At 41.6% G+C, this 24,959-nt stretch overlaps 1 protein-coding gene across 1 annotated transcript; it reads right to left on the reverse strand.

The window, feature by feature from the left end:
* Positions 1-16,124: 16,124 nt before the first annotated feature.
* On the reverse strand, positions 16,125-24,122 carry LOC137345831 (probable G-protein coupled receptor 139). Its single transcript, XM_068009079.1, has 2 exons — positions 24,053-24,122; positions 16,125-17,029 (listed from the first exon to the last, which is right to left on the reverse strand). The coding sequence occupies exons 1-2, from the start codon at positions 24,120-24,122 to the stop codon at positions 16,125-16,127; spliced, it is 975 nt and encodes a 324-aa protein (XP_067865180.1).
* Positions 24,123-24,959: the final 837 nt, after the last annotated feature.

Genomic DNA, 24,959 nt, shown 5'->3' on the forward strand with positions numbered 1-24,959 from the left:
TACCTGGGTCTTTGGGTTACTATTCCAGTGACAATACCAGTACGTCTCCCCTGCATCAGTTTGTTCAATAACTGTGATTAATGTCAGTCTCAACTGACCTGAATCCTCTCAAGGGAGGTTTTCTCTCTGTTCTTAATACGGGTATGTGTTCCTGTCTTACTGCAGTGTCTGTTGCTGCATTGACTACTCCGCTTATCAGCAGTTCACAGTGAAATCGATGTAATGGAAAGATGTCAATCAATTGGGGAGAAGATACAGTACACACTTTATTCTGTACAAAAGATTTATTATCCGTTCCTTGCTGCTGTGGGTATTCCCGGTGAGTCTTTCTATATTCAGAATTTCATAGCAATGATATGAATATTATATCCAACCATTGATTTAAGAAACATTTTCGTAACTGGTAACCTTATTATTGGTAGATGGCCAACAATTAATGTCTTTTACAATATTCCGCCTGTCTCTGCTACTGTACTGTGCTTCCTCTCTGTGGCTGTTTCTCCAGTCGCCCATTTAATGTTCTTAGTTCAATGAATAGAAATCCTCGACTTTTCACTGTTTGCTCCATGTGATTTAATTGTGTTAATACTGGAGTGTTATTTGAGTCTGCAAACAGAAACGATAGGCAATAATGATGCTCTTTACTAAGGATCTTGCAGTCTGAAATCCGAAATATGACTTTATATATTTTTCCATGTGGATTTGTTTATTATTATTATTTTCTGTTATGCATAGTATTTCTTCTGAGTGGAAGTAACCGATCGTGGTGCAGATTATTAGCAGATCTTTTGACCTTATCCCATAACGACTGAGCTGCTGACAATTGTCTGCATTCCCCGCAGAGTCCACCCTACAGTGGTCTTACTATTTCTGGATGTTTGGGATCAATTGACATTTTTTGTTGTTGTTGTTTTTAAGTGAAATAATGCTAATCCATGGACACCGGTTACAGTGGTGGTCATGTGTCAGCCTATTTAAAGTGGTATTTATAGCCTCATTGGAAAGGCTACCTTAAGATGAAGTACATTATGTTTCTTAAATGCATCAAATGCGTAGCTTCTGATTTCAGTAAATCGTTCAATAACTGGTTTGATGTCAATTAGCATTTCAAAAATGTGGATTGAATTATTAATTTTCCTGTTATTTCCAATCTGGATATATTAAAATTATGCACTCCTCTTCCAGAATATATCTTGGCTGGTTCCAGTTCTCCAGTGCGTTCTCTCATCACTGCGTACGACATGGCATTGTTGATCCCCTTCCTTATTCCTGCCCAGTAGTATATTCTGACATTATTCTCCTTCAGTCCCACCAAGGCCCCATTTCACTTTCCTCAGCATTGCTGCTCCGCTTCAATCTTCCTGCCCAGTCATACATTCTGAAACCGTTCTTCTATAGTCAAACCATGGCACCATCTTCTGCCCATCTATAACCCCCTCTCTCCATCCCCTACTATATGTTTACCCTCTCTCTCTCCCCTCTCTCTCACCTCTCTCTTCCCATCCCTATATCTCTCTGCATCTCTCTCTCTCTGTCTCCTTCTCACTTTTTGTTTCCCCTCTCTCTTCCTAACCTCACACTCATTCTCTCATCTTCTCTCACTCGGTATCTCGCTCTCTCTATATTCCCCTCTCCCCCTCCTACTCTCTGTCTCTCCCTTTCGCTTGCCCTTTCTCTCACTTTCCACTGCGTTCTCTGCCTCCTTCCCTCTCCCCTTCCCCTTCTCCTGCACATGCTCCCTATCACTTTTTCTCCCTCACTTTATTCCCACCTGATCTTTTACACTGCTCTTTATGTAGAGTTGCATATTACTGATTAAACAGTTTAAATAGGTGTCAACCACCGTCAGATATCCAATCTCGCCGGTGAGTGTGTCTGAGCAGCAAAATGCCAAGATTATTCCATCAATGAGGCAATTACTGCGGCCACAGTCCTGTTTCACCTGGCACCCACACAGGTACTACTAGTAGCATTGACTGATCAGGACCAGGAACCTCAGATGTTTTCGGCAACAACAACTTTCACTGAGTGGAGACTTGGAGCAGGAATCCTGGTGTAATTTCCACTTCGTAACACTGGGGCACTGTATTACATTAAGAAGAAGGAAACTCAATTGATTTACCCTTTCCTAATCTTGGATTACTAGACACTATTTAAGGGCAGGAACTCTGGTTGATTTTCACTTCACTAACTCAATGTCAATGTGTAATGTTTAGCAACAGCAACGCTGTGTGAATTTACCGTTTATAATCATGGATTTTTGGTTATTGATCAGCATCAAGAAGTTGGGACAGTTTTACTTGATCAAAGTCCTGTTTCTGCTCCCTACTGTCTGTATAATCTCACTGTTTATTTTTTCTTCCCACAGCAAACTTGATGACAATTTTGATCCTGTCTCGGGGAAACTGTGGGCTTTCCAAATGTGTCACTTGCTACCTGGTGGCCATGGCAGCAACAGATCTACTGGTCATTATCATCGATTTGATATTGAGGCAAATTCCCATTGTATATTGGCTTCAGTTCATGTTCCTGTGGCATATTCCCCTGTGTAATATCCATGCCGTCCTGCTTTATGCAGCAACAGACTGTTCTGTCTGGTTCACCGTCACTTTCACATTGGATCGATGTGTGGCTATTTGTTGCCAGCATCTGAAATCAAAATATTGCACTGCAAAAACTGCGACTGCGATTCTCGGAGTCGTGATTTTGTTGTTCTGTGTAAAGAATATTTTCTGGTATTTTTCGTATACGAGTACATATCTGCTCATGAATTATCCCTGGTTTTGTTTGCTAACAAGTAATGTCCTGTTCTCACAGGTGTGGGTAGTAATTGAAACGCTTCATTATATTATAACCCCAACGGTGCCATTTGTACTGATTCTACTTTTCAACGTTTTCACCGTCAGATACATTTTAGTGGCAAATAGATTACGCAGGAGACTCCGGAGTCACAGCAGTGAGGAGAGTCCCAGAGACCGCAAGATGGAGAGCCGAAGCAAATCTATCACTTTGCTTCTTGTTATCTCAGGGAATTTCATATTGTTATGGGCGGTGCTCCTCATTTATTCGCTGTGGAATCGGATGTGGTATTTGGGGTATTGGTCTACTCGGATACACGAATTTGTACGGGAAATGGGATTCATGCTTCAGCTCCTGAGTTGTTGCACAAACACTTGTATTTATGCAGTGACACAGACTATGTTCCGAGAGCAACTGAAGAATATGGTGAAATATCCCCTCAATATTATTGTTAAATTAATTAAACAATGATAAGAAAGAGGAATTTCCAACACTAGAACTCAATCACAACTCTTATTTTCCACAATTCAACAGTGTCTGTGTTACTAATACAATAAAGTAGATTCCAATTAAAAATTGATATTGAAACCAGCTGAATTCTCTAATGCTCATACTCAATCCTAGTTTCAAGTTGGGGGCAAGTTTAAAGTGTACCCTAATGTATTCTGTTTAACCCCAATCTCTTGAACAACTGGCGTTATTGTAAAGTATGTGCCACTTATATTTCTTACAGTTAGTGACCTAAGATTGGCAACTCTTGATATCATAGAACTCACTACCATAATCATTAAAACAAAATAAAATAAATCAAAGTACAGAAATGCAAAGCAGATTAATGTGGAGTTGAAGTGTATGTGCATAACTACAAAGAATGTGACAAATAAGGTTGATGAGCATCAACATAGTTTGTCACGTGGAATTATCATTTGTGGTAATAACGGGGATCTGCCTCAACCAAGGGGCGAAACGACTATTTAACATAGGGAAGGAAAATTATAAAGGGTTCTTTTTAATATCAGAGATGTTGTTGTTGCCCTTTTAATTTGTGATTTGCTTGAGCATTCACATATTCGGAAGGTGAATGGTAAGTTTGCCTTTATTGCAAGAGAATTTGAGGACACGCGTGGTGAAGTCTTGCTTCAATTGTATCGAACCTTGGTTAGACTGCATTTGGTGTACTGTGGTAAGTTTTGGTCCCCTTACCTTAGGAAGGATATAATTGCCATTTAGGAGTACAACGAAGATTCACCAGACTTGTTCCTGGGATGGTGGGACTGTCCCATGAAGAGTAATTGGCGAAACTGACACTGTATTCTCTAGAGTTTCGAAGAATGAGAGGTGATCTCATTGAAATCTCCAAAATACTTAAATGGATAGACAGGGTAGATGCAGCTATGATGTTTCCACTGGTTGGGGAGTCCAGAACAAGGGGACAGAATGTAAGAATAAGGGGGAAACCACATAGTACAGAGATAAGGAGAAATTTCTTTACTCAGAGGCTTTTGAATCTTTGGAATTCTTTAACCCAGAGGGCTGTGGAAGCTCAGTCATTGAGTGTGTTTAAAGCAGAGACTGACAGATTTCTAAATACAAATGACATATGGGGATGTGGAGATAGTGTAGGAACAAGGCATTGAAGTGGATGATCAGCCATTATCATTATGAATGTCGGGGCAGGCTCGATAGGCTGAATGACCTACCTCTGTTCTTATGTTCCTATTGAATCCACGTGGTTAAAATTAAGGAGCTGTTAAGCTGCTGAGTGTATAATATAGGCCAGCAGCGCGTGCAAAGGAATTGGAAGAGCAAATCTGCAAACAAATCTCAGAATGATATAATAAAAAGTTAAGAATAAAGTGGAAACTTTAATTATTCTAGTGTAGACTGACTCACAACAGAGGATCGGATAATAATGGGAGGAATGCCTGGAATGTGTCCATCAGATCTTTCTTTATAAGTAAGGAAAACTCAAAAGCGAAGATGCCCCACTGCAAAGTGTTGAAAGGGCATCTGTCCAGGCGCATTGGAATCATTGATTAAATACAAGGTCCCATAATCTTGTAAAACAGTAAATGAGCAATGGGGGCCTTCAGGATGGGGTAGTTCACGTACGGACTGGACATATTTCCAGAGAAGTAAAGGACCTGTGCCCAAATGCAGATCTCCCTATATGACTAAAAATAAAGTGAATGAAATGAAATAGATGAAGTACGCTTTCTTTCAAGGGATGTGAGAGTAGCTGCAAAGGCCAGAATTTGTTTTCCATCCCTAATTGCCCGTGAGATCATGGCGATGAGCCACCTTCTTGAACTGCTGAGCTCCCTCTCATGCAGGTACTCCCACAGAAAGTGGCACCCGTGAAGGAATGGTGATACCGTTCCAAGACAGAATGGTGCGTGACCTGGAAGAAAACTTGCAGGTGGTGGTGTTCCTATGTGTCTGCTACTATTGTCCCTCTAAGTGGTGGAGTTCGTAGGTTTGGATGGTGCTGACGAAGGAGCCTTGGTGAGTTGCTGCATTGCACCTTGTATATGGTACGTACTACTGCCGCTGTGCTCCAGTGGGACTGAATGTTTAATGTGAAAGATGTGGTGCTGATCAAGTTGGCTGCTTTGTCCTGGATGCTGAGGAGCTTCTGGAGAGTTGTTGGAGCTGCAGTCATGCAAGCAAGTTGAAAGTATTCCGCTACACACTCGAATTATGCCTTGTCGATGGTGGACAAGCTTTGGTGAGTCAGCAGGTCAGTTCCTCGTCCACAGAATCCCGAGCCTCTGACCTGCTCTTGTAGCCACGGTGCTTATATGGCTGGTCCAATTACGTTTCTGGTCAATGGCAACCCCAGAATTGTGATGTTTGGGGTCGGATATGGTAATGCTGTTGATGTGCAAAGGGAGATGGCTAGATTCTTTCTTATTGCAGGTATCCATGCGTGGCAATTGTTTTGAGCGAATGTTCCATGCCACTTATCAGCCCAACCTGAATTTTGTCCAAGTCTTGCTGCATGTGAACACAGACTGCTTCATCAAATGTCATTCTGACAAGGTGGACTAAAACGTAGCCTCCTGAAGAATTGGTTGCAACACACACAGAACCCTTTCCAAGCTTCCAAGACAGTACACATGAATGGGGAGTTACCTCCAAAAATAACTACAAGCACTCTTTCCTCTGATGTAAAACCATCAAACCTGTACGTCCTCTGTTTATAAAAATGATACATTGACATGAGCTGTTGTTCAAGAATTCGAAAAGGGTAACGTTTCACCTGAATATTCCACTTACATGAACGGGGAATAATGATTTTTTAGCAGAGAAATCGTCCATTTTAGGTCACTACTGCACAATGCTGTGTACAAAGTAATATTGCAACAGAGAAAGAGCCATAGAACCATGGAACAGTAGAAAGGTTACAGCACAGAATGAAGCCATTTAGTCCATTGTGTCTGCGCTGGCTGAAAAATCTAGCTGACCAATCTATTCCCATCTTCCAGCACCTGGTCCATAGCCTTGCAGGTTACAGGACTTCAGGCGCACGTCCAGGTACCTTTTAAAAGAGTTGAGGTTTTCTGCCTCCACCACAGTTCCTGGCAGTGAATTCCAGACACCCGCCACCCTCTGGATGAAAAAGGTTTTCCTCATGTCCCCTCTAATCCTTCTACCAATCACCTTAACTCTGTGCCGCCTGGTAATTGACCTCTCCGCTAGGGGAAGCAGGTCCTTCCTGTCTACTCTATCCAAGCCCCTCAATTTTCTACACCTCAATTAAATCAGCCCTCAACATTCTCTGTTCTAAGGAAAATAACGCTAGCCGATCCAATCGTTTCTCAAAGCTGCAACTTTCAGTCCTGACATTCTTGTATATATCCGCTGCACTCTCTCGAGAGCAATTATATCCTTAATGTAATGTAGTGACCAGAACTGTATGCAATACTCCAGGTGTGGCCTAACCAGCATTTTATGCAGTTCCAGCATTACATCTCTGCTTTTGTATTCTATACCTCGGCCAATAAAGGAAAGCATTCCATATACCTTCTTCACCACTCTATCTACCTGTCCTGTCACCTTCAAGGGCCTGTGGACATGCACTCCAAGATCTCTCACTTCTTTTACTCCTCTCAATATCCTCCTGTTTATTGTGTATTCCCTTGCTTTGTCTGCCCTCCTAAATGCTCACCCTTCTCCAGACGGAATCCATTTGCCACTTTTCCACCCACTCAACCAAACCATTGATATCACCTTGGAGTCTGCAACTATCCTCTTCACTATTAACTACATGGCCATTTTGTGTATCATTAGCACATTTCCCATTCATGCCTCCCACATTTAAGTCCAAATCCTTAATATATACTACAAACAGCAAGGGACCCAAAACTGAGCCCTGTGAAACGCCACAGGAATCTGCTTTCCATTCGCAAAAAAATGTGTCGAGTGCTGCTCTTGGTTTCCTGTGACTGAGCCAATTTTGCATCCAACCTGCCACATTCCCTTTTATCTAGGCTTTCATTTTTCTGACCAGTCTGCCCCGCGGAACTTTGTCCAATGCCTTACTAAAATCCATGTGGACCATATCCACTGCACTACCCTCATCAATTCTCCTTGTTACTTCCTCAGAAAAACAGAGTCAATTTCGTAAGACATGAAATTCCCTTAACACATCTATGCTGACTATCCCTGATTCACCCATACCTTTTTAAGTGGCAGTTTATCCTGTCTCTCAGAATTGATTCTAATAATTTGCACAGCACTGAAGACATACTGACTGGCCTGTAATTATTTGGCCTATCTCTTACACCCTTTTTAAACAATGATATAACGTTCACAGACCTCCAATCCTTTGGCACCTCAGCCGTATCCAGTGAGGATTTGAAGAAGATCCTCAGCACATCCGCTATTTCCTCCGTGGATTCTTTTAACAACCTGGATGCAATCCATCCGGCACTGGCAATTTATCCACCTTCAAGGATGTCAGACCCTCTTAGATAATTTCATGTCTATCAGCTGAACGTCAAATTGACGAGAGAATTTATTTTGGGCTGACATTACTAATAGGAGTAATAGTTAATTGGTAACAAATTCTGAGGGCTCTGGAACTGTTCTGGTGTCCGGTCACATGGACTTGTACCCCGGATTCCATATCGAAGAATGAACTGAGAAGTTCCACCAGTCCCACAATTCCAATCCTATCTGTACATAATCCTGATGCTGAGTGGAGGGACACGGCTGACAAGTTGGACGAAAACCTAGCCTCTAAAAGAATCCATTGAACTGATTCAGTGCTTAAAATCCCTTATTCTGCATCTCTGAAATTGGTGTGATCTTAAAAAGATAAAAATGTCTCAGGAAAAATAAAGCAACAATGTATCTAAGGAGAATGAGCTGATGGTATGAAGAGAGGAAAGACCAGAAGCATTATCTTTTCCCAGATAAAATATCCTGGTGGCGTTTAAGCAAAACAAACAAAAAGGTCTGTGATACATGGGACCAAGCAACAATGAATACATAAGATGTTATATTTTTTCCAGAGCTCATGAATGAGATACCAAGATTGTATTATGGGACAGGAAGGGGAAATGACTATGGATGTTGAGATAGAAGTGGAAAAATGATAGCATCAAATAGTTTCAATTGCCATCGCCTTAGAACAGTGTTTCCCAAACTGTGTTACACGTACCGCAGGTGGCATGTGAGCCATCACTGTACGGGGTACACAGTATATATTGTCCAATGGTGGATTTAACGTCTAATGCACACATTTAAACATGTGATCCTCATTGTTAATTAAGTTTTCACTGTGTGTGTCTGTAAAGAAAAATACTGGGATCTTTCCCGGTGAAAGTTTTATCTGCCTGTCTTATTTTTCCCAAATGTAAGGGTGCAGTACAGGGATGAACTGGCAGATTTGATCCAAGAAAACAGGTTCCATTTGGTCGCAAGCAACCCATCTCTAAGATTCCTAATGCGGTTCGGAAGTCCTCACGGAGAACTCACCCGTTTCCAAATTATTTGGATATGACATGGTCACCTTGACGCAATGCACCCACCTGAATTAGGAGACTTTTTCCCGCACTTACCTGCCCTTTTGCCTGGAGAAGGGAGATAAGATACCAACCGCCAGTGGTTTCCTAAGAGCGCCTGCCCCCGGTTGGATTTGGACCTGCAGGATCTCGATGAGTGATGTTTGGGGGAAGGGCGATCAATATTCCAGCTCGCTGACCTCAACAGTCGATCATGAGCTCTGGGAAACCTACGTGTCTTTAAACTGGCTCCACCGAGGAAGGAAGAGCACATCCTCTGACACAGCAATGAGTTTCCACATCCACAAGAGGAGCCAGTTTTTCTGGGATTTCGCCGCCGCTGATCTGTACAACGGAGCAAATGAGGCTGGACGTTTCCAGGTACCATGTGGTAGGCAGCAGGAGACTCTGCTGAAAATTTCGTCGATTTAGCGAAGATATTTGCAGGATTTTCATTCATTTTAAAAAAGAACATCTAACTTTCTATGTCGCAGTATCAGAAAACCTGCACATCATTTAATATATCATTAACGAAATATATCATTTTTTGCATATCAATGTGCACACGATGCCACCACTTTTTAAAGGATATTTGTCTTGACAAAAATTGTTCCGTTGATCTCTTGGAAGGCGTAACACAACAACCTGAATAGTAAATCTAGACAAAAGCATTCATTCATATAGCACATTTAAAATAAATAAAAGAGTTCCGTGGATCTCACAAATGGAAGTGCACAGGGAAAGGGATTCGAGCCACGGTAGTCGAGATTACAAGTGGACAACAAAAACCAGGTTGAAAATTTGAGTTTTGAGAAGACTTTGAAAGAAGCAGAGATGGAGGGCAGGCATAAGAAGTTGGCAGAAGAATTGAGTTATGTCGGCAAAAAAATCCAGCACTGGTGACGTTAGGGAGAGTGTCCCAGAAAAAAAAATCAGAATTAACAAACTGAACGATGCTGTGGAACGTAAATAAGACTTTCAGGACGTTGTAGAGATAGGGTGCAGAAAGAGCATGATGTAATTTGATAGGAATGAATAGTTTAGAGATACAGCACTGAAACAGGCCCTTCAGCCCACCGAGTCTGTGCCGACCATCAACCACCCATTTATACTAATCCTACACTAATCCCATATTCCTACCACATCCCCACCTGTCCCTATATTTCCCTACCACCTACCTATACTAGGGGCAATTTATAATGGCCAATTTACCTATCAACCTGCAAGTCTTTGGCATTTGGGAGGAAACCAGAGCACCCGGAGAAAACCCACGCAGACACAGGGAGAACTTGCAAACTCCACACAGGCAGTAGCCGGAATTGAACCCGGGTCGCTGGAGCTGTGAGGCTGCGGTGCTAACCACTGCGCCACTAGTTTAAATCTATTATGTTTTGGGAAAGGGGACAGTGTTGGTCAATAATAGACAAATCGGACTTATTGGAGAACAGCATACAGGCTTCTGTGTTTTGGGCAAGGTGGAGTATATGGAGGTTGCGAGGGCATTGGAACAGTCAAGCAGTTTAGATGTACGAAATGGATTCGGATTCCAGCTGCAGAGGGCTGCAATGTTACACAGGTGAAATCATATGGTGTTTGTGATGGTTACCATAAGAACATGAGAGCACGGGAAATCGGCGCTGGAATAGGCCATTTGGCCCATCACACCTGTTCAGCCATTCGACAATATCATGGTTGATTTTCTAACCCAACTCCACTTTCCCACACTACCCACATATCCCATAATTCTCTTATTATCCAAAACTATATCGACGACTTTCATCAATGTAATGAACGAGTGGGTGTCGCCGGTTTTATGGGTAGATAATTCCAAATATTCAACTTTCAAAATAAATCATTCTGCTTCACAAGCGTTATAAAGTTTGTTGAGGGGGTAGCGGGCATGGTAGATGAGGGATAGGAAATGGATGTATTGTAGATGCACTTTAGAAAAGCCTTCGTCAAGCTACCGCATGGTTGCTTACCAGCCTAGAGTAAGGGGTATTGTTCGAGGAAGAACCATATGTGTTATTTTAAATTAGTCATCAAATTAGTTTGTTTTGCATCATTCAATGTTGGATGTCACAGATTTGAAAAGAATATAGTAAGTAAACATATACTTAACATCACCACTTTAAAAAGTGCCTTGTAATTTATAGCTGGAGACCTCTAACAGTTCTGAGATCGGTATAGATATTGATAAGATATTAATCTAATTCCACATAATCTGCTCCAAGACACACTTTCCATATATCGTCCTCACATCTTCTTCATGAGAAAGGTGTGAATATAGGAACATATGCAAAGGATAAACCCATTGAGTACCTCAAGCCCCTTCTGCCAGTCAATGAGACCATGGCTAATCTGTGACCTAACTTCACATATCTTAGTCCCACATCCCTTAAGTTATTTGGGTACCAGAACATCTATCATATTCAGTTTTAAAATTAAATGTTGACTAGCATTAATTTCTGTTTTCAGATGCGAGTTTCAAAATTGTATCACCCATTCTTTGTAGACCATTTGTTTCCTAAATTACACTCTGGAATGTTGGAATGTTCTGGCTACAAGATTTCGACCTGCTCCCAAGTCCGAGATGCTTAGACCAGGGAAACGTACCGTTCTCTGCCCGTTGAATATCTTCAATTCTTTGATCAAATTACCACGTAATTTTCTAAATTCCAGGGGATACAAGACTAATTTTGTGTAAACACTACTGGCAATTTAACCCTTGGATTTCTGTAATCATTCTGGTAAACCTACACTGCAGTCCCTCCAAAGGCAAAATAACCTTCCGAAGGAATGGTGCATCAAACCTATTCCTCCAAGTATCTTGTTACGACCAAGGAAGGAGGAGTGCACTATTATTTCAGTCCCACTCCTCCACGGGTCACTGCACATCAATAATGTTCTCTCTTATCGAAGCAGCCAATTAGATACTCTGTTCCCAGAATAAAGCAAACGGACCAGGTTTCTTTAATCAACAACATAACTAACCATTTATTAGAAAGCCAAGTCTTAACCAATAATGAAGTAAATCTAGATGCAATTTGAGATTAAAGCTCCTTATTTTTCGCTAGCCCTCACACACGCACATACATCCAAAACTAAACTAGCTAAACCTGGGAAAAGAGGATGTTGCTTTACAGTTGTTTCTTAGGAATGAAAGGGATAATTTATTAAATTGGTCTGTCACGTTATAATTGGAGGTTCTTCGGTTTGGTGAGGTGTTCCAATATCGAATAGTTGGATGCCACTCGAGTTGTTGCAGGCGAGGTTGATGAATAGATGGGCTTGATGGCCGACACACACACGATGGGCCAAAGGGCCTGTTTCTGAGCTGAATAACTCTATAACTCTACAAACAGTCTGTTATGGGTAGGCGCTCAAGGAAATTCAACTGCAGAAAGCCTCCCGTATGTGTTCCATGAGGTGTGTAGCAACATGTCTCCTTAGGTTTTATCGCAGCAGTATAGCAGTCGGAGATGTCTTCAGATTTCAGGATTTCTTAAAACACAGGAGGCAACAGGAACCACACTTGATGCAGGGATTCTTCAGAGACAGGAGGCAATAGAGTGTGCCACCTTTGAAATGCAGGGTTTCTTCTCAAGAGATGCAGGATTCCTTTAATGAGAGGTAATAAATTTTCTGGGTCTTCTTCCGATCACCAGGTAGGTCAAAATCAAATTTCAGATGGCTGCTCTTTGTACAACTCACTGACGTTTTAACAGTTCAAAACTGAAACGGAAACTTCCATAACTAAGTCAAAACACCCAAAAAGTTCAGTATTTTTTAACTTCCTTTTTTAAATATAAATTTCAGCTATTTTCAGGTGTCTCAATGTCCACTGAAATATTTTTTCAGTTTTTTTTAAACAGACAGAATTCTAAATTTTTAATACAAAAACAAAAACGCCTTGTGACAATCTCCATTTATGGAAACATAATCACCTGCGCATTTGAGACAATTCATATATGTTTACATGACATAATTCTATTCAAATGTATCGTTGATTATGCCTCATTAAACACGGGATCGATTATATTCTATCCTTGCAGTTACAGATCTCAATTACACTGATTGGAATTGGTGAAAATATCAACCTTCACAATCTCATTGTTTCTAATTCACTTTACTTGACGCACACTCATTATTTTGCAGATGCACTCCGTGTACTTTCTCAGGCCGATTCGTATCCGAATGAAGCCTGCCTGCTAATGAATCAAATCGTTCCCTCTTTCCTTGGTACAAGTGCATCCCTGCCGATGTTCTATTAACTGCTGATTAATAATCATTTCTTATCCATGTCTCCTATTGACGTTTCTCATTAACGAGGTAGTTATTACTTTAGATTTGCATCGGAGGTCTAACTAGTTTAACATAAAGCAATTTGTTAATCATGCTTCCCTACTTAATAATGGATTACAGCCCATATTACTTCAAATAAATAAATATAATTAGCAGCAATGCATTAACACACATTAAGTTAATCTGTTTAATACTTTCGTCGCAGTACTGCAATTGCTCTCTTTAGACTCATTGATGTCTAGATACTTTATTATGTGACTGTGGCCCTGTGTTATAGAACCTAGATTCCTCAAAAAGGGTAAACATTCGCTCAGCATCTATCTGTCAAGCTCCTAAGGATGTTATGTCTTCACTTAGAACACTTCCCATTCTTCTAAACTCATAGAATATTACACAGGTCTACTCAATGTCTCCCTGTAGAACAGTCCCGTCACCACAGGAACCAGTCTAGTGAACCTTTGTTGCACTCCCTCTAGGACAGGCATCTTCTTCCTTAGGTAAGAAAATCAAAACTCTACACAGTATTCGAGCTGAATATTGCCTTGTGCAATTGTAATGTAATATATCTAGTCTTATGCTCTCATCCCTTCATAACAAAAACTAAATTATAATTTTCCTTCCTATTTGCTTGCTCTACCTGCATGTTAACTTTTTGTGATTCATGTAGATGGACAGTCAGATCCCTCTGCATGCAAAAGATTTCCAGTCTTTTAACAATCAAAAACGTTTTCTTTTTTCATGTTCCCTACCAAAGTTAACAACTTCACACTTCGCCACATTCTAAACCATGTGTTGTTTTTTTTTCTTGCCCATTCGCTCAACCTGTGTACATTCCTCTGCAGCATCTTTGCAGCCTCTTCACAGCTTACTTTCCAACCCAACTTTGTGTCATCAGCAAACCTGGATGCATTCGATTCCCTCATCTAAGTCATTAATATAGATTGTAAGTAGCTGACGCTCAAGTACTGATCCTTGTGTTACCCCATTAGTTACAGGCTGCCAACAAGAAAACGTTCCATTTATTCCTACTCTCTATTTTCGGCCCACTAACCAGTCCTCAGTCCATGATGATATATTACTCCCAATCCCATGAGCCCTATCTTTTGTAATAACCTCTTGTGTGGCACCCGATCGAATGCTTTCTGAAAATGCAAATACACTACATCCACTGGTTCCCCATATCTTGCCTACTACTCACAACTTCAAAACAACTCCAAAAGTTTTATCAAACACGATTTCCCTTTCATAAAACCGTTTTCACGCTGTCTAATTAAATTCACATTTTTTCTAAGCATCCTGTTGCCATGTCTCTTAAGAAAAAATCTAGTGTTTTCTGTACTACTGATATCAGACTAACTGGTTTAACTATCCCTGCTTTCACTCCATCTCCGTTCTTAAAAACAAGCTTACATTTACTACCTTCCAATCCATAGAGGCTGGTCTGGAAGCTAGTGAATTCTGGAAGATCAAAACCGATTTATCCACTATTTCTGTAGCTACCTATGTTAAGAAGCTAAGATGGAGGCCATCAATTCCAGGTGTTTAGTCGACTTTAAAGCTCATTAAATTTTCCAGTGCTACATAGATTACTAATACTAATGTCTTTAATTTTCCAACTATTTCAGGACTTTTTTTGTCCTCTACCATGAAGGCTGGAAAAAGGAATTGTTCAGTGTTTCAGCCCCTTCCTTTTACCCAACCAAAATCTGTTTTTACATTAAAGGCGACCCATATCCTGAAAGAGGAGCTTTGGATTCCAATCGGGAGGCCACATCACCGCTTTATCAGGATAGTAAGGCTCCCAATCCTATCCATAAGTCTCCGCTACCTCGTTAAGCATAGGGTAATTCACTTGCAAAAGGAACCTGATGGAATAAAATTGGACGGGATCTGAACTGATCTCCCACATCGATGTTGCAGCTTCATGCCATTTTGTATTAGGTTAAAATTAGCTGCACTTCTTTATTATTAAAAATAAATTATTTTTAGTGTTTTTCAATCACTCAGGACATTGCAAAATGTTTTAAAGTCTGGTCGAAGCTGTGTGGTAGGACACGCAGCAGACAAATTGCACACAGTCAGATCACACCAACAGCAAAGTGATAATGACCAGATAATCTGTTGGTTTTAGTTATACCCTTTGAGGTCGTACAGGGATTCATAATGTTTTGTCTCGTTATTAAACAGAAAATTTTAATTTGAGATCACATGGCAAGAATTATGTAGAAACACAAAGCGTATTATTCTTCATGTGAGAAATCGAATAATCCAATAGGAGCATCACCAGAAAAGGGTTTCAGTGTCAATGGCATTGTATTGAGTATGTATTCTGAATGATCAAAATAAGTGTTTTGGACCGAGATGGCCAGGATTACTCGGGTGATTGTTAATTAAGCTGTCAGATTAAACAATTTAAGGAGAAGCAAAAGGATTATGTAAAGAATTGTAGCCTCTTTTTGAGCCATGTCTATAATTCAAGAGATATTGTTCCATTTAGATGTGATGTTTATAGCCATACAGATTTTACAATCGTGTACATAAACTAACCCTTACTCCTGTGAGAATGGAGTGTATGTGATATGGCTGCCACAGCAGCATATGATATATAAAGATCACATGATAACATCTCAGAAATTATATGTTCAGTATGAGACATGTTACATTGTTAATATGGGTATATAATAAACTTGCTTTCAGTAATTGTTGGTATTACGTGCTCACAATTCTCCTGAAATGTTTAGCAGTTGTCAGAACCCGATGGCATCCTCCTTGTAAGCATATAAATATCTTACTGCACTGTAATTTCTTTTGATATTAACAAAACCAAAAAGTTGATTTATCGTTGGCTTGGAACTCATAAAATTCCCTTTAATCTCATCCATTGATCTAACTCATAGTTGAAAAGTTTTAGTGAAAATTATTCCTCAGTGAAAATGCATTTGGAACATGTTGTGGATTTACTATGTCAAGTTAACGGGACTTTCTAAATGTTGTTCACATTGAGTTCAGTCAATTTGCCACAGTAGTAAATTTAATGATTATATTGATGCAACATCGAACCGCCTTCCTCAGCTCATCCCTGAACTTTGATTGGGTTAGAGCATACATACATGTGCTCGTACAGCAGTTCAGAACCCTGAGCATGCGGGCGGTTTCATTAATGACAGCAAATGGGTCATTAAAGTCCCGGTAAACGTATGTGTTTGTGATCCGTGAAAACAGGAAGAGCCCGACCGTCGCCATCCACAGAGATATGAAACTAGCTGAGGCGGCAAAAAGCAATACCATGGCTCTTCGCCGACTCTGCATCTCAGGGTCTCCCGATATCCCGCCATCTCTCCGAAATCCCCGCCGTATCTGACTGGCCACCAGGATGTGTCTGATGGTCAAAAGGTTGAGCAGAGCCACGGAGACGTAGGGAACCAAGGGGGTTAAAATCGTGTGGAGCCAGTAGAAAGCTCTCCAGGCTGGAGCTGAGTAGATGTTGGGATTGGTCTTACAGCCGATCTGCAGGTTATTGTGTACATAGTAGGGTAGAATTGAGAAGTAATACGGTAGGTTCCTAGAATAAGTAAGTAGGTAAACCATTCCAACGACCAGAGCCGCGGAACTCGGGGAACAGTATCTCCTTCTGAATCGCTGGAAGCATATGGCTATGAATCGATCGAAGGTGAAGAACACTGTTAACCAGACGGAGCAGTCAATCACGGCAGCGATCATTATGGAGTTCAAGCGACACCCTAAGGTGTAAAAGTAAAACACATGCTTGAAATGAGGGACGAGGATGCGATTGACAAGGGCATAGAATACGAGTACCAGGAGGTCCGCCGTGGCCATGGCTGTCAGGTAGATGTTGGTGCTCTGGGACAGACCGCAGTCTCTGAGTTGAAGGGTCAAGAGTGTGATAACGTTAGCTGTGATGAAGAGAAGGCAAACAAGATTAGAAATAAGGGTCACAGGAATGAAACCTCATAAATTGTAAACCTCCAGGACGACCAACACCAACGTCTCTGTCTGCAGATCCCTCCATGTCCTCACTCATTTCCTTTATCCTCAAACTCCTTCAGCTCTACAACCCTCAGAGAGCTCTACATTCCTTCAATTCTCCACCATTGCTCCACCATTGGCTTCTTGTCTCATAGGCCGAGCTTTTGACCTCCGAAATATGCTCCTAAAATGTCTCCACCTCTCAACATTACTCTCTCGTCCCTCCGTTAACACGTTCCTGAAAGTTTTGACCTTTTTTACCTTCCTTAATATCTCTTAATGCAGTCATTTATCCTTTTTTCCCGTTTGATAAAGCTCCTGTGAAATACCATCATATGCTTTAACACCATGAAACGAGCTACACAAATACAAGTTTCTGTCGTCATCCACCAATGAAAAACTGCAGGAGTGGAAGTAACAAAACCTTGGCCACCGTCCTTTCGGGCATAATGCGGTCAGTACCTTTGGACTCCAAGTGCTGCCAGCTCAGCCACGACTTTTCAATTTCTAATTGAACTTCGAATCTTAGTGTCTTCTGTTGTTGATGTGCATCATGTTTAATGATACTGAATGTTAGACAGGGAATATTCACAGGATAGCTCCTTCCCATCTCAAAAATATGTAAGTGTTGGTGATTGGATTGTGTATTTTGGAAATTTAATGGGCAAAACTGTTCGAGGGAGATTATTCAAAGGATAAATCCCTTCCATGTGAGTAATGTGTCAGTCTTAAGCAATGGCCAGTGTCTATTGGAGAATTAATGGGCACTGATTGTTAGAGATATAATTTTTTAAACCTTATTTAATCTTGGGCTTGAGCATCAAAGGAGAGGCCCGCATTTGTTGCCCACCCTTATGTCCCCCTTTGAAGCATATATTTGAAGATAATTTGCTTATTTGACAGTAATGAAGAAATCATTCTGATGTATTTAAGAGGAAGCGAGATAATTTCATGAGTGAGAAACAGAAAGAAGAAAATGTACGCAGGATGAATTGAAAAGGGGAAGGAAAATCCTCGTGTGGAGCATAAACATTAACAAAGAGGTGTTGAGGTGAATACTCTGTTTCTGTGTTGAGAACACCATGTAGTTCCGTTTTCAGTCTTTGATTGAAGCCATATAGTCATTTGATGAATTCAAAGAAACTACGTGAAGCCCAAAATATTTGTTTGTTGGTCATTTTGTGGAAGTTGCCTCAATTCTCGGGTGTATATGAAGAATCACCATGCATTGATCAGCCAAGACTATCCGTGAACCACAATGCCATAGGTTTAGTAGCTAAACACGGAGCGCTCTGAAGTAAGATGGCCTTCCCCAAAATCTTTTCAACTGCACGTTCATTTCATGAAGTGAGGAACATAGGTGCAGGAGTAGGCCATTCGGCCCCTCAAGCCTGCTGCGCCATTCAACTAGATCGTAGCTGACCTGCTGCCTCAACGACATTTTACCACACTATCCGCAGATCCCTTGATATCTTTAATATATAGAAATCTACCGATTTCTGCCTTGGATTGAGTCACAGTCTCTACTCTATGGATGTACTCAATGACTCAGCCTCCACAGCCCTCTGGGATACAGAATTCCAAAGAATCACCACCCGCTGAGACCTGTTAGCCAGAGGAAACATCCTTCGTGCATCAACCCTGTGGAGTCCTGTAAGAATTATTCTATGCTTCAATGGGATCACCTCTCATTCTTCTAAACTCTACAGAACACAGGCCCAGTCTCCTCAATATCTCCTAATCGGCTAATCCCACCATGCCAGGAATCATTCTGGTGAATCTTTGTTGCACTCTGTCTATGACAAGTATATCCTTCCTTAGATAAGGAGACCACAACTGGACACAATACTCCAGGTGCGGTCTCACCAAGGTTCTATACAATTGCAGCAAGCCTTTTTTGCTCCTGTACTCAAATCTTTTTGCAATAAAAGCCAAAATACCATCAGCCTTCTAATTGCCTGCTGCACTTGCATGTTTCAGCAAGCAACAGAAGTATGTCTCTCTGTAGTACCTTAAATGATGCTTAAATGGAGAAATTCGGGCATCTTTGGTGGGGGAGGGGATGGTAGAGGAAAAGACAATCATGTTGTATATCTACTCAAAGGGAACATTGTTATAAACCAACCGACCTACTAAGCCACATTAACATCTTGTGGTTTCAAAACTAAACCAAGCACACACAATGGTGAAAGAGGGAGAGGGAATTAATGATAATGTTATTACATTATGAAGTATGATATTTTGAAGAAACCACTAAAACTATTAAGGTAAACAACAAATCCACTTTACTCCATTATGTGCGGGATAATAAAAGCACGATCCTTTGGGACATGTTGCACTACATTGTGAATCTTAAAACAAGACACTGTCATATTTGCAGACATCAGGAGAACAATTATAAGCGAAGCCGTCGGGCGGGAAACTGAAGAGATCGGATGGAGAGATAGTGTTAAACTCCACCCGATGTTATTCAATAGAAAACAATATTGTGAGGGGTGACAAATCAGCATGGCACCCCCACCCGTAGGATTCCCACCCAGGAGGCTAAGTTAAAATTTCACGAGTTGTTTATTTTGATCCTTCAATTATAAAATGTGGAAGAATACACTTTCCTCAGTATTTCAGATTGTAGAAATCTCTACATTATTTTTTAAAAAGCACTGATAATGTAAAAGTTCCTGAGCGTGCACCATTATAAGACTATTGCAGGAATCCTACTTGTGCAGAACAATTCTGCTCATCTGACTTCTGCTATGTTAAATTTAAGCCGTGGCTCAGCGGGTCAGAAGATTGTGGGTTCAAGGCTTATTCTAGCGACATAAGGCGTCCAAAACTGCCCAGTGCCAGCACAATGGGAGATCAGCAACATCAGAAGTACAATTGTGTGGATGAGACGTTAAGCAAAGGCCCTGTCTGTGCTCTCAGGTGAATGTAAATGGTCCCAGGCACTATTTTAGAGAAGAGCAGGGGGTTCCTGAGCCAACTTCACCAAAACAGATTGCTTGTTGAAAGCAAGAGAACATATAAATGAAACTATGCCTTCAGGAGGGAAATTTGGAACCGGTTTTCCATACATAGGGTGGTGAAAATCAAGAACTGTCTCCCACAATGCTGTGGATGCTGGAAGACAATTGGAGACTGAGGTAGATCAATTTTTGCTAGATACGTTTTCCAAAGCATTGGGGGAAATGCGGGTAAGTCGATAAAAGGAATTGTTCAGCCAAGATATAATTGAATGACAGACCAGGTGTTCAGATGCTGATTGACTCACGACTGTTCCTATGCGCCGTATGTGTGTTATTCTGTCACAGAAGTGCTGGATTTATGCTCTCCTTTGAATCGTCGTGTCTCAGAGTTGGGAACTGAGGAGTTAATATTCTTCTCAGCTGTACGAATAATGAAGAGAAATAACGTAATCTTCGTGTGTATTGGCCCCACTGTGTCAGCCAATGAGTTGGTGCTGACCGGGTGTTCAAGCAGAACATACAGCAAACAGAATACATTACAGGAAATAAAAATACGACAACAAACAAGCACCAATTACTCAACAAACAGTTTAAAACTCTATTTAAACTGTGCCCTACTGTGAACAGAGTTTATTTAAATAGTTACCGACAGTAAACAGATTCTATTCAAACAGCATCCAACAGCAAGCAGACTCTTTCTAAACAATGCCCTACATCAGCGTCTATTTAAACTGTATACTACAGCAGACAAAATCCATTTCAACTGCAATCTATAACAGAGTCTAAACAGCGAAACGGTACATATTTTAGCACTACACATTGGTTGCACTACAGCAAACAGTGTCTATTTATACAGTTATCTAGCAAACAGAGTCGATCTAAACCGCATGCAATATCAGAGTATACTTAAAAGTCATATTACAGCAAACAGAGACTATTTAAACTGCATACCACAGTAAACAGATTTTTTTTAAACTGCAAACCACAACAGAGTCTATTTAAACTTCACACCACAGGAAACAAGGGCTGAATTTAACTCTCGTTGAACGGGAGCTGTCCACCAACCAAAAAGTCGGTGGCGACCGCACCTCCGCCTGGCATGGGAATCCAGTCTGGATTTTACCTCGCCAGGCCTTTAATAGGTCTAATGGAGCTGCCAGCCAATCAGTGGTCTGGCGGCTCTTATTCGCAGAAGCGCCACCAGGAAGGGGGCCCACTGCTGGAACTGCAGCTCTGCTTTGCCAAGAAGAGGAGAGACATCTCAGAAAATGCACATTTTAGAGCCCTCACTGGGGGTGATCTGTCGGGCCCGGTGAGGCAAGAGTCGTCGAATGCCAGGGGTGGGGAGGGGGAGTGCGCAGAGGGGTGGGGGCAGTGGCGAGGGGCGTGCTGAATGTTGGGGTGGTTGGGACATTAGGGGCAGCCCTCCATTGGGCATGGGGAGCCGCCAGGCCATCAGAGAGCCTGCTTTTGTCAGGTGCATTTTCTCAGGCCTAGGAAGCCTGACCTGCCAAGGCATAGCTGTGAGACTGGGTCTGCAGCATATGGTAAGGAAACCAACAAAAGGGAATTACATACATGACTATTGTCCTCACCAATCTGCCTGCCACAGATTCATCTGTCCATGACAGTATTGGTAGGAGTGACCACTGCACAGTCCTGTGGAGGTAAAGTCTCATCTTCATAATGTGGATATCCTCTAGAGTGTTGTGTGGCACTAGCACCGTGTTATATGGGATAGATTTTTAACAGATCTGGCAATGCAAAACTGAGTGTACATGAGGTGCTGTGGGCCATTAGCAGCAGCAGAATTGTACTCAGCCACAACCTGTAGCCCCATAGCCTGGCATATACCCTACTCTACCATTACCATCAAGTCGGCTGGTTCATTTGAAGAGTGCAGGAGGGCATGCTGGGAGCAGAACCTGGTGTAACTCAAAATAAGGTGTCAACCTAGTGAAGCTGCAACCCAGGACTACTTGCATGCCAAACAGTGTAAGTAGCATGCGATAGACAGAGCTAAGTGATCCCACAACCAATGGATCAGATCTAAGCTCTGCAGTCCTTTCACATCAAGTCGTGAATGGTGGTGGACAAATAAATAACTATCTGGAGGTGGTGGTTGCACAAATATCCCCATCCTCTGAGATGGGAGAGCCCTGAACAGCAGTTCAAAAGATAACGTTGAAGCATTCGCAACAATCATCAGCCAAAAGTGTTGAGTGGATAATATATTTCGGCCTCCACTTGAAGTTCCCAGCGTCAGAGATGCTTCAACCAATTTGATTCACTCCACATGATATCAAAAAATGACTGAAAGCACTGGATACTGCAAAGGCTATGGACCCTGACAACATTCCAGCAATAGTACTGAAGATCTGTGCTCCAGAACATTCCACATCCCTAGCCAAGTTGGTTCCAGTACGGCTACAACACTGACATCTACCCGACAAAGTAGAAAGTTGCCCAGGTATGTCTGTTACGCAAAATAATGACTATTCTAACCTGGCCAATTACCACCCATCAGTTTTTTCTAAATCATCAGTAAAATGACGGAAGGTGGCATCGACAGCGCTATCAAGTGCTATTTGCTTCACAATAACCTGCTCAGTGATGCTCAGTTTGGGTTAAAATCAGGGCCACTCAGCTCCTGACCTCATTACCACCTTGGCCCAAACATAGACATAATAGCTGACCTCAAGAGGTGAGGTGAGAGTGACTGATTTGACATCAAGGCAGCATTTGAGTGAGTATGGCATCAAGGCGTTCTAGAAAAAACTGGAGTCAATGGGAATCGGAGGAAATTCCTCACTGGTTGGAGTCATACCTAGCATAAAAGAAAGATAGCGATGGTTATTGGAGGTGAATCATCTCTGTTCCAGAAATCCCTGTAGGAGTACCTTAGGGTAGTGACCTTGGTCGAATCATCTCCAACTTATTTATCAATGACTTTCTTTTGATCATAAGATCAGACGTGGGGATGCTCACTGATAATAGCACAATGATCAGCACCATCCATGGCCCCTCAGACACTGAAGCAGCCCGTATCCAGATGCAGCAAGACCTGGACAATATCCAGGCTTGGACTGAAAAGTGGCAAGTAACATTCGTGTCACACAAATGCCAGGCAATGACTATCTCCAAAAGGGGAGAATCTAATCATCACCCCTTGACATTCAATGGCATTATGCTCCCTGAATCCTGACTATCAACATCCTGGATGTTACCATTGACCAGAAACTGAACAGGACTAGCTACATAAATACTCTAATGACAAGCGCAGGTCAGAGGCACGGAATTCTGTGGTGGATAATTCACCTCCTGGCTCCCCAATTCCTGTCCATCAAATACAAGGCAGAAGTCATAATTGTGATTTGTCTGGATGGGTGCAGCTCCAACAACACACAAGAAGCTCGACACCATTCAGAATAAAACATCCCGCTTGACTGACACCCCATTTACCACATTCAGCATTCACTGCCTTCACCACCAATGCACAGTGACATCAGTGTTTACCATCTACAAGATGCACTGCATCAACTCACCAAGGCTCCCTCAACAGCACCTTCCAAGCCTGCAACCTCTACCACCTTGAAAGACAAGTGCAGTAGATGCTTAGAAGCACCACCTCCAGCAAGTTACCCTCCAAGCCACACACTATCCTGACTTGGAACTATATCGCCGTCCCTTCACTGTTGCTGGGGGAAAATCCTGGAACTCCCTTTCTAACAGCACTGTTGATGTGCCTACACGCCACGGACAGCAGCGGTTCAAGAAATCACTCACCACCACCTTCTCAAGGGCAATTAGGGATCGGCAATAAATGGTGGCCTAGCCAGCGACGTCCACATCCCAGGAAAGAGTAAAAAGAATGGGAAATAACACATTCTGTTCTCAGAACTCTTAAGTTGGAGGAGATAGAATTCTATCAGTTGAATAAAAGCAACTGCTGCCAACCAGATTTCCACTGGTTGCATCTCTTACCCGGAATGCCTAATACTGTAAGAGCACAGTAGAAAACTTTCCCAATTTGCAGAATTGGAGCATGTTCCATTTTCTCGATAGCTGCTGGTTGCCTACTGATACACAAATTGCGATTCTTTTAAAGTGCATCATCAAACCCCCAGTGATGTAATTCATTTGGGCAGGGTTAGCCATTAGTTCAAGTCCATTGAACAAACAGATTAATGAAGCTAAATAAACGTCAACATATTTGTATGTTTGCCAACCAGTTTTAACTCGAAATACCTCACAGTCGAGGATATTAGAACTTCAGAAAGATTCATTTTGCTGATTAGATGTTAAATTTATTTGCATCGGTCTGTCAAATTTGAAGAGTTTCATTTGTGTCTCAAATGATATTTGTGCAAAGAAATATTTTCCAGGATGGTGAATTGAGGCAAAATAAATATCATTTACTCATGCAAACTAAAACCTCTCATCATGTATAGTAATGACTTGTATGAAGGAATATAGACTTGGAGATACAAGTTAGCGCATGGCACGAAGTTAGGAAGCATAGCAATTTGTTTAGATGGGAGCAGTAGATTTCAAACGCACTTAGGCTGATTGAGTAAGTGGGGTAAATTATGGCAGTTGAAGTTCAATGTGGAGAAATGTGAGGTCATCTACTTTAATACTGAGTAAGACAAACCTGAATATTTTCTTGAGGATGAGAGCAGCTTTGGAGGAGCAAGGAAATTATATGCCCATTTGTAGAAAGTGTTTCGAACTAGTGCACAACTTCAGGAGTGTTTGCAAAGCCTTGGCTTCCATTCACCTTAAGTATAAAAGAGTAAGTAATGGTCAAATTGCCGTCATTACACTGATTAAAGGTGTTGACATTCTAGATGGAGAGAAACTATTTCCTCTGATAGGGAAGATTTTGAAG

The sequence above is a fragment of the Heterodontus francisci genome, chromosome 29 (assembly GCF_036365525.1).
Source record: "Heterodontus francisci isolate sHetFra1 chromosome 29, sHetFra1.hap1, whole genome shotgun sequence".
Lineage (NCBI taxonomy): Eukaryota > Metazoa > Chordata > Chondrichthyes > Heterodontiformes > Heterodontidae > Heterodontus > Heterodontus francisci.

Coding starts and splice junctions, on each gene's coding strand:
- LOC137345831 (XM_068009079.1), bottom strand. CDS start 24,122: ATGGAACATGCTCCAATTCTGCAAATTGGGAAAGTTTTCTACTGTGCT. Junction 17,030..24,052: donor TACAGTATTAGGCATTCCGG/GTAAGAGATGCA, acceptor TCTTCATCACAG/CTAACGTTATCACACTCTTG.